Genomic DNA, 10,709 nt, shown 5'->3' on the forward strand with positions numbered 1-10,709 from the left:
CAAGTGACAGAAAGGCTTCTCTGCCTTTGCCAGCGAAGTGTAGACCAGGAGTAGTAAACAGAGCGGCATCTCCGAGTTGTTGGGAGTGCCCAGTTGACAAATATGAGAAAGGGGGTGTCTGCAGGCCTTATAAAGTGTCATGTTGATGTCACTCACCTCAGCCTAATCTCACCAGCTGACTGATAATTAAAGAGGAGATAGTGTTGATTTAAGGAGCTGTAGAAAAAGTAGAAGCTATTAGTTATAAATATTTGTCCCCCCTTTTAATAGAGCAGGTTTATTTGACACTTGATTAGTACACTGTACTGTAATATATGAAAAAGCATTTTTTTTTTCACCTGGAAGTTTGTAATGCACACAGTAAATCTGCCAGGTAAAACATGCGATACAAGTTGTTGTGATTTATCCTAGTGATATCTAGCTTAAGCAACCGTCTTAACTGTTGGTAGTTGCTAGCTAGTAATGTGAATTAATTTTAATATAAAGTGAATATGAACCTGTGATTATGTTAAGCTGAACCGGCACCCAGAGGATTTTTACTTATCGTGACTTTTTAATCATCCTAGCGATCTCTAACTTAAGGAACCATGTTTACAGTTGGCAGCTGCTAGTGTGTGTCAATATGGACTCATCTTTATGTGTGAATATGAACTTGTGTAAATCGGAACCCTGAGGGTTTTTCTGCCTTTTCCTATTATATATAAGTTACATTTAGGAGACTGTAACATCAGCGAGATAACTAGCTATCATTCCATACCCCCTGGTTAAGAAACTTTTAAATAACCTTTTAACAGTTTAAATGGCTGAGTTCCATTTACATGAATAGCTAGTTATCTAGCTGATGCTACAGCAAACAGGAAACGGTTTGCTGTATAGCCTGAAGCAAAACTTAATTTCTCAAAATCTGCTCACTAATAAAAGGCAGTCTTGGGTTCAAAGTGATCAACCACTTCAAGATGATGTTAAATGTCATCGCATAGACATGAGAGGAGACCTACTCCTGAGAGTAAGTAATGGGACACCAGTGGAGCAAAGGCTTACTCTGATATCAATGTGGTGAATGAAGGCCCTTCCCCTTGCCTTGACCAAACAGTTCTTTACATTCCCATTGGAAGTGTCACAAGATTGTGAGTGGGAGGGAGGACGTTTTGTGTGTGTGTGTGTGTGTGCTGGGAGGGGATGTACTGATTTTGCTAGAATACCCATGCATACTTCATGGTTTTATTTAAAACGATGATTTAATGTTGTTTGAACTCTGGTTTCTGCACGGTTGTGGTCAATACCCGGGTTTGTTTTGTAAAATTACATAAAATACTGTAATGTTGTTTATACACAGTGCAGTTAATAGTCAGGGAAATATGGTACCTCGTACACGAATGGGAATTGTATTATAACTCTTAATTATTTAGATGTATAAGCACATACGTGCTGTACTTAAGGCCTCATAAACACTTAGGGCCTGATTTACTTACAGGATTGCGCCCATTTCAGGCGTAAAATAGCGGTCGTAAACATAAAACGGTATTTACTAAGGGGGCGCAGCGCATATTAACGCCTGTGGGTGTGAACAGGGGAGGGCACGGAAACGTGGGTGGAAACCTGGGTGGAACGTGGGCATGGAGCGCAATTTAATGGGAGGAGAGAAGGTAAGTGCGCCTAATGATGTATTGCGTGGGAATTAACTAAAACTGCCTGTCGAGCACACGTTTCAATTTGCGGGATAATTCTCCGCCTCGTAAAAGCACGTCATAACCTGGAAGCGCATTTCCATTGAGTCTGAAAACGTTGATTTTGCACCAGTTATAAGAGCAAGGCGAAGATTTAGACAGAGACAGCGCACAGAAATATTTTTTTCAACTCGTATAACACTTTTTCAGTTAAGCGATCCACAAATCATTAGACGGTACAGGTTAACCAGCCACGCAATACGTCTGAACCAGATCAGAGACATGAAGCCTCCAACCGGAGATCACATTCCATTCCATCAGTTGTTAAACTCAGGACAACATTACAAATATTGGCATCGGATCATTTCAAACAGTTATAGCATCAGAAGTTGGTATATATACCAGCCTTCACTCAGCCAAATATTCACCCAGGTACTCGACGCATTGCTATGGTGCGCTGGTCAATACATTTCCCCATAGCTGAAATTAGAGACATCAAACACTTTTTTTGAAATCGCAAACTTTTCGAACGTAATTGGAACCATTGCTTGCACCCACATGCAAACAGTCCCACCTTCAATCCACGAACACATTTACCGAAACAGAAAGCACACATATTCAATGAATGTCCAGGTCATATGTGATGCCAACATGACCATTACTTACGTGGTAGTGGTCTGTCCATGACAGTTTTATCTTCCGGAATAGTGCCATCTATTCATGATTGAGCAACGGTGATTTTGGAGAGGCCTGGCTACTTGGTAAATGTATTTGTTTCAGTGGGGATATATTGTAGTGAACCCATGTCCCAGAACGTATTAATCTCGCCATGTACACACTTTATTGTTATAATAGACAGTTTATGCATTAATGCCACAAATAGCATATTATTTATAATCGTGTTCTTTTAAACATCTCGCTGTAGGTGATGGCGGGCAAAACAACAATATAACCCATTGAATCAGGTTCAATGATTGAGCGAATGTGAACCAATATTTCTCCTCTCCGCTGATACTTAGTTTTTTCTTCCTCGAATCTCCATGGTGGGCAGTAACTTGCAGGCAATTTCTCCCGTCTTTTAACGGTTCGTAAATAATGATTGCCCAGCGCAGATCTGGCTTGATAAACATCACGGAAAATGCAGGAACACCGTGAGTTAATGTGCGCCTGGCAAAGGCGCAGATTAAGCTGCGTTCGCAAATCAATGTAAGTAAATCAGGCCCTTCAAAGGGCGGAGTAAGCACACAGTGCCCAGCGCAGATGTGGTTTGATAAATACCACGGAAAATGCGCAAAAAAAAAACTGTGCGTTAATTTGCGAACGCAGATTAAGCAGCGCTCGCATATTAGTAAATCAGTCCCTTAGTCTAATTCCATGTAAATAATACAACAAATGATATTTGTTGTCATTTAAGCAATCAACATAAAATGTTCTCAATAATGACATAGTCTGTATAAAATCTGTAGATCCTGAAAAATTCCTCTTGTAATGTATATGCTGAAGTTAAATTCAATTAAATTGTATTTATATACAGGCATGCAAACTTGTCGCTTTTCGGCGAAATTCGCCGTTTTCCCACCGAAATATGCCATTTACGTGAATCGTGTAGATCCGAGGAGGTTTTTTTTGGGGGGGGGGGTGGGCATTTCAGAGGAAGATGAAGAATAGCTGCATTCATTTTGAGGTGAGTCTCGGTTCTCGTGAACAGGGATTAAAGTATTCCGGAACCGTGCCGGATTTCCGGCGTGCAGCGTTTGGCTGCGGGAAAAAAGTCTAATATAATTTTTTTTTATATTGAAAACTCGTTATCATCACCATTACTTTCGAGTTTATGAGTTTGTCTGCCAATGATATGAAAAAAGCACAACTCTCAGGCTGTCAAAAGAACATAATTACCCAATCAGAAGAAGATTAGGGCGGGTCTTGGGTAAATTTGCTTTCACCACCGACTTTTCTGTATCGCTCTGCCTACGTAGATGCCAAAGTAGAGTAGATACTGTCAGACCGAAGCAGAGTAAGTTCAAGAATCCTTGGGAAGATGCCCTCCTAGTTGATGAAGGATTGAAAAAGAAATGGCGCTGGGCATGGATAGAAGAGATAGGGAAGGACGGTAAGCCTTTTGGTAGCCGGTGTAAGAAGTTAAGAGAAGCAGGTGCTCTCTTGTTGTGCTCAAGAAAGCTACTGTATGCAACTAGCGGGAAAAAGGTGCTTCCAGTGCTTCCACTTATGAGTTAGACCCCGCTCGTAGAGCAGCTGTTCGTGCTATCCAACACACAACGCTTTTACCGGGAGCAACAACCACATCTGATGTACCATCAATAACTGACCGTTAACGTGCCCTGAAAATATGCGTGTGTACGTTCATCGTAGAACTCAATCCAGGCAAGCTCGCCCAACCCCTGGTGAATTTATGCCAAAAAATAGCTATTTTAACACACACGGCATAACACCAGAGTTTAAAAGACGTATTTCGGAAAAGCTAAAGTTTTCCTTAAATGTCGACGAAGCCACCAACAAGAACCTGGACAATGTTCTCGTTCGTTTTTTTGTTGAAGATACAAAGCAGTAAAAACGCAACACTTGCCAGGCAGGAACATGAATATAGCCAATGCCTCAGCAATTAGGCTACTGTATGCTAGAATAAAAGATGTATATTTTATTATACGATTATTTCTTCTGAACGAAGTAATTATGGAAATGTTGCAATATAAAACTACATTCTACAGCTCACTGTTGCTCTTTAACGGTTTAAAAAGTGAATCACTGTCCTTTTGCATATATCCTCAATGAAATGGTTGCAAATCAAATCTTCTTTCACTGACTGAATTTCACATACCCTTATAACATGTCACCTTGTGATTGTAGGTCATCTTGAAATCTTCCAAGGACAAAGCTTAGCAGCAAAACTTGATATCAAAAAGAAATCGTAAATGCGTCATGTTAACATTAGTACCATATTGTAGTGAGGTGGAGTATTGCTGACCCTCTTGGGATTGCAGTTTCAAAAGTCCCACCATAATCTGCCATCATTCATTTCTAAATATTTTTTTGTTTGATTGTTTGTTTTTTTGACCCTGTAAATGTGTCCTCGCCACAGGACGACCCAACCCCTCCATCATCCTCTTTCCTGTTCTCTTATTTCCTTGTTATTTTCTAGAAAATGTTGCTTACATTCATTTTTGTGTTTATTTATTAGATGTTATAGAAGGTTGTGGTTTTTATTAGGGATGCACCTATACCACTTTTTTACAAACCGATACGAGTATTTTTATTTGTGTACTTGCCGATATCATCAATATCATCACATTAGACAAAATGTAAATATAGACAGATGGCAATTTAATTTGCTGCATAGTTACGGCACAGTCTGCTTAACAAAAAGTGAGCAGAACTATCCTGAATAAGAACATGAGCACAGTTCAGTTACAAAAGGATCAACAACTCTCTTCCTGCCCTTCTCCCTCTCTCTCTGTCCGTTTTTTTCTTTTGAAAGACCTCAGTAAAGATTGGTTGCTTTGGTCTCTTGCGCCACTGGCATGAGTGAACTTTGTGTGCTTAGTACTATGGTGCGGTTAGTACAAATCGCCGTTAAGGCAGCACAACGGTATAGCGATTTCTTACTAGAGTTTAATGTTGACAATGAACTGGGCTACGTTCTTGCAGCCAAATTGACACTTGCCTGATGTTTGACTGTGTTAGGGAAGTTGTTTGCAACCAAGCCAACATAGCTATCACAATAACATTGCAAATAAGTTAACGCAAGAGCACTTAATATTAGCATCAGGCGGAAAAACGAGAAAAAAAAACGTAATACTAGCATCAATGTCCAAGAGTGTTAAAACAACCTTGCTAACATCGCTAACAGGATGTCTTGCTAGCGGCTACTTGCTAGCGGGTGTTTATGACAAACTAGCAAGTCAACAAGATTCCTGAAACACAAGACAAGGCAGACGTCCTCTTTTACCCTCACATGTCCTCCTTTCGAGACCTAAATGCGTCCGGGTAAAAGAGGAGAAAACAAATACATTCCCGTCCCCGTCAATCAACCATAACAAATGGCAATAATATGTTTTAGGCGCAGCATCGCTAAAAAAAAGAAAACACACGCGTTAAGACGCAACACTGGATATCGGTTTTTGGTATCGGTAATTTAAAACGAGTACGAGTATTTTAACGAAGTATCGACCCGATACCCGATACTGGTATCGGTATCGGTGCATCCCTAGTTTTTATAATAGTAAATGTAACTATGAAATGCTTCCCTGTGTATGATATGGCAGATGATAACATTGATTTCTCCATTTTTGACAGATTGTATTTTATAATATGTTTTATTTAATTTAATTCTTATTTTAAGTAAATCCATTTTACTTACTAAAGTCATGTTAACAGACAGTATTGTCATACGTCATATATCTTTATGTAGTTAATATGAAGCTTGGAGCACTAACCTGTAGTTTGTTTTCAAGCTTCTTAATGTATTGGTGGTCTTCAAATTTATGTTATCGAAATGTGTCCTTGATATATGTTGTTCAAATTTATGTTATCGTAGTGTTCCCTAGATATATATTGTACGACATATTGAAATTACACGAAATCATCCATCAGAATCAACCACATTTTAACACATGTATTAACCATTTATTGTGTGAGTTACAGAGACTTGGAGGGCATTTTGCCCATCAAATGCTTCTTTGTGTTAAGTTCAGGCCGTATTAAAATAATATAACACTTTGGAGCAAATATACAAAACAATAAACCAAAACTAGATGCCAGTATTGCAAATATCTCCACTGCTACAGTAAACTTCCCAGGTGAGCTGACATAAGCTGGTATGAAGGTGATCCAGACTGCACAGAATATCAGCATACTAAATGTGATGAATTTGGCTTCATTAAAGTTATCAGGTAGCTTTCGAGCCAGAAAAGCCAATATGAAACACAAGGCAGCAAGGAGTCCGATATAGCCTAATATGGCCCAGAATCCTATAGCTGACCCCACATCACATTCTAGAATGATCTTGTCTTTGAAAAGGTTCATATTCTTGTATGGGAAAGGAGGTGATATAGTTAACCAAAGGACACATATAAGGACTTGTATGAGGGTGAAGCCAAGAACACTGAGTCTCTGTTGCAGAGGCCCAAACCACTTCATGACATTACTGGATGGAAGAGTGGCTCTGAAGGCCATTAACACCACTAATGTTTTCCCCAGAACACAGGAGATGCAGAGAACAAAGGTGATCCCAAACGCTGTGTGACGCAACATACAGGACCACTGAGAGGGCCGACCAATGAAAGTAAGAGAGCAAAGGAAACATAGACTCAGTGAGAAGAGCAGCAGGAAACTCAGCTCTGAGTTGTTGGCTTTTACTATAGGAGTGTCGTTCTTTAACATAAATACAATGGCTGTGATTACAGTTAAAAATACACCAAACAGGGAAAAAAATACTAACACTATTCCCATAACCTCTGTGAATAAGAGAAACTCAACAGCCTTTAATACACATTTATCTTTGCCAGGATTTGGCCAGTACTGTCCTGGGCACAGTTCGCAGTTATTAGAATCTGTAAGAGAATTATGATCACTATGATTAGAGATGCTGTCCAGCAATATTGGTATGGGTTGTGAAGACCAGAGCTCAGGCAGTGCATCTTGATCAGTTGCAAAATAATGCATAGTGAGCCACAGGCCAATTTTCGGTGTATTCTATACTTTGCCTCTGAATTACCTGTTTCATTGCTGATCTCTCCTTCTCCACATGGTATACAGTCATAGCAGCAGACAGGCTTGCCTTTTTGCACAGCCTTCCTGGTGCCTGGAGGGCAGCTCTCACTGCACACAGACACAGGCCTCTGTGTGACAAACCAAATTTCAGATACCGACTTATTGTGATGAAACAGCCACTGAACACATTCACTCTAAAATCAGCAATTTGTTCACATATACTGAAATTACTTTAACACAGTTAATATAATTACACAGTACAATATTTTCAATTATCTCCCTCTGGAACGAAATACTGTTTTCTGATTGGCTAATTGGGTGTACATTAAGTTCATATAGACGGACACCTTGGACGTAGTCCCAGTAGAAAAGTTAAATCGCCGTTCCATATCAATGCTCTTGAATGGTTACCATTAACAACCAACGTAACGTTTTTTTTTGTTGTAAAAACTCACTACTTTCTCTAACGGGAGCACTAGGCTTCAAATCAAGAATTCATCAGGTTATTATGCATATTAAGTTTCCTAAAGATAAAGGAAATTCTAAATAATGATAATAATAATAATAATAAAAACATTTTTGGATGTTGTAAAATTGAGATAAGCGGGATAACGGTCTTCGAGCTGTACAGTTCTACAAAGATAATGAACTTTGCGGAGCAACGCTGCGCGTCGTGGAGTTCTTTGCCCCGCATCGTCCATTATCTTTGTAGAACTGTACAGGTCGTCGGCCGTTATCCCTTACTTAATTTAAACCCTTCTTTGTGTAGCGTGTTTTATTTTGTGCTTTTTAAGTACTATAAGCATACCTGTCCAGAGCCTCCTGGCCAAACTATGGTGTCTTCACTGAGGACAAAGCGACGTCCTGCCGGCAGCGAGACATCATAGTAGCCCACAGGCTTAAAATAAACTGTTCCATCTGGTCCTTGCTGCCAGTTCACCACCTCATACCTGGCAGCTGCTGCACCTGTGCTGTCAAACCACACCTGCTCCTGGGTCTTTACAGTGAAATTTACTGTTTTAAGGGCCTCAACCACCTGTGGTAAAAAGAGACATGTTATGTGGTGTGTAGTTGAGGTCTGGTTGTAGTAGTATTTCTGTCTGTGCTTTTCTGTACAAACCTATCAGTTGAAAATCCTATTTACACATGCAGGCTATGCATTCATTTAGACAATAACTGAATGTATTGTATTGGATTGTATGGATTGTATTGATATTGATATTAAGTGGTGTATCATAATAGCTGTACCTTCCAGGGCTCGGTTTGCAAATCTTTGTCACATCCAGCATGCGTGCTGCATTTCAGAAGACTGTGCAGAGAATGTGCCACAGCATAGATGGCTTTGTAGATGTTGCTTGAATATCTGAGCTCTGGTACATCGTCATTATAGTACCTCCACTCAATAAGATCTTCATGTCTGCTACACAGATTCTCATCTCCTGAGATATTGTTCTTCTGGCACTGGAAAGACGTTTCCCAAAATTGCTTTATCACAAAATCATTAAAGCCACTTATGTTGGCTTTCCCCACTGCAAAGCCAAGCGACCCACCCAAGACGCTGAAGCTTGTTGGAGTAATCAGACTATCTGCAGTAATCCAGGCCTCAACGCCTATCATTTGCAAGCCAGTTATGTTTCGGAGAGTGAGCTGTTCCAGTAGGTTATTCATCTCAACGTGAGCTAGAAATGCTACTATCACTTTGGAAGTCCCCTCTCTGATAACATCCACGACCTTTAATAATTTATCGGGCTCTGTTCTGTGAAATTTCTCTGAGTATTCAACACAAATGCCCTCCTCCTCAGCAGCCTCCAGAAATATTGACATCCCATTGTTGCCGTAGTCACTGTCACTGTTCACTGTTCCCACCCAGGTCCAGCCAAAGTATTTGACCAGTTGAGCCAGCGCTCTGCTCTGGTAGTAGTCACTGGCAATGGTCCTGAAGAAGGAGGGGAACTCTTTTCTACTGCTTAAACACTCACATGTAGCAGAGTGGCTGATCTAACAGATATAAATGATTTAAAATAAAAAATTAAAATTAAAATACCACATATGTATGCAATATCTTTTGATTTTGGTGTATCAGATAACATTATGACCTCACAATTTGTTTTTCAGATTTAATTATATTGCAATTATTGCATAGTTATTACCACAGGTATTTTGAAGGGTCCTGTTGTTCTGGAAAGTACTATAGTTGAAGAGGACTCGGACTCTCCTATAATAGCATGAACAGCTGATTGTCCTGTACATGATTCCTCTGATATGAGTCCATGACCATTCATTAGAGCCATTGCAGCTCTCATTGATGACAGAGTTGAACCACAGTTGTCATAGATCCTATAACCGATGGTGACATTTGGAAGCAGAGCTCCGCTTCTGTTGATTTCCTCAATGGTGAAAATCATAGTCTGAGCAAAACGGAATTCTCTGAGGTTCACACTAGGGAAAGAGTAAATGGAAAAAATAGGTAACAACTTTGCAGATTTAAGCATAAAAATCACACACACACACATTCAAACCATTCCAGAAGTAACAAACCTAGAGCAAGAAATAGGTTTTGGTCTTTCAGTAAAAGTTATCTGTGGTTGCATGATTTTGCTGTGAATTGAAAAGGCTCCGCCAATGGTCACGTCCCCTTCCTTTGATAGCAGAGGGAACTCTGGAATCCCTCTCAGTCGGCAAACAGGCTTCTCTGCCTTGGCTAGTAAGGTGCAGAACAGCAGCAGTGCACAGAGAGACATTACTGAGAATTGCTTGGCCTGTATAGTCAACCTAATCAATGACTTTGTTAATTGCATCAGTTATATAGATATAGGTAGACATCATCAGAGTGTGAGAATTTGAATGTGGGCGAATCAGAGCATGTGTGGAGTCTGCATGTGAGATGCACAATGTAAAAAAAACAACTACTGTCTGGTGACGTCACTTTCTACCTCAGTTAAGAATGATAAGATAAATGTAATGCAGTTTGGAAAACTATGGAGTTATACCTTATAGATCATGGTTAAAGTTGGATTCAATTATTAATCGTAAAATGCAGAACCTCTTAAATCTACTCCATCTAATAATCATTCCATTTATATAATGGCAATCAGTATTTCTAAAGCCTATATCTGATTCTGATCTGAACATACTAATGCAAGTGCATTATATTAGTAGTATTTAGTGCATTTGATTTAATATTATTATTGTCATTATTATTATTATGAGTAGTATTATTAGAAGTAGTAATAGTAGTAGAATGTAGTATCCATAAAACATGTAGATAGCTTAATTTAATTAAGTTAATGCAGCCAGCATTTGCGATCCATTAAA

General features: G+C 39.5%; 1 protein-coding gene across 1 annotated transcript; it reads right to left on the minus strand.

Moving 5' to 3' along the window:
- Positions 1-6,320: 6,320 nt before the first annotated feature.
- Positions 6,321-10,135, minus strand: LOC308370379 (extracellular calcium-sensing receptor-like; the record flags this gene model as incomplete). Its single annotated transcript, XM_080845033.1, has 6 exons — positions 6,321-7,234; positions 7,399-7,522; positions 8,203-8,430; positions 8,643-9,392; positions 9,545-9,833; positions 9,933-10,135. 6 exons carry the CDS (start codon positions 10,133-10,135, stop codon positions 6,321-6,323), a joined length of 2,508 nt encoding a protein of 835 aa, XP_080701159.1.
- Positions 10,136-10,709: the final 574 nt, after the last annotated feature.

This window comes from Sprattus sprattus (genome assembly GCF_963457725.1).
Source record: "Sprattus sprattus genome assembly, chromosome: 9".
NCBI classification, from domain to species: Eukaryota; Metazoa; Chordata; class Actinopteri; order Clupeiformes; family Clupeidae; genus Sprattus; species Sprattus sprattus.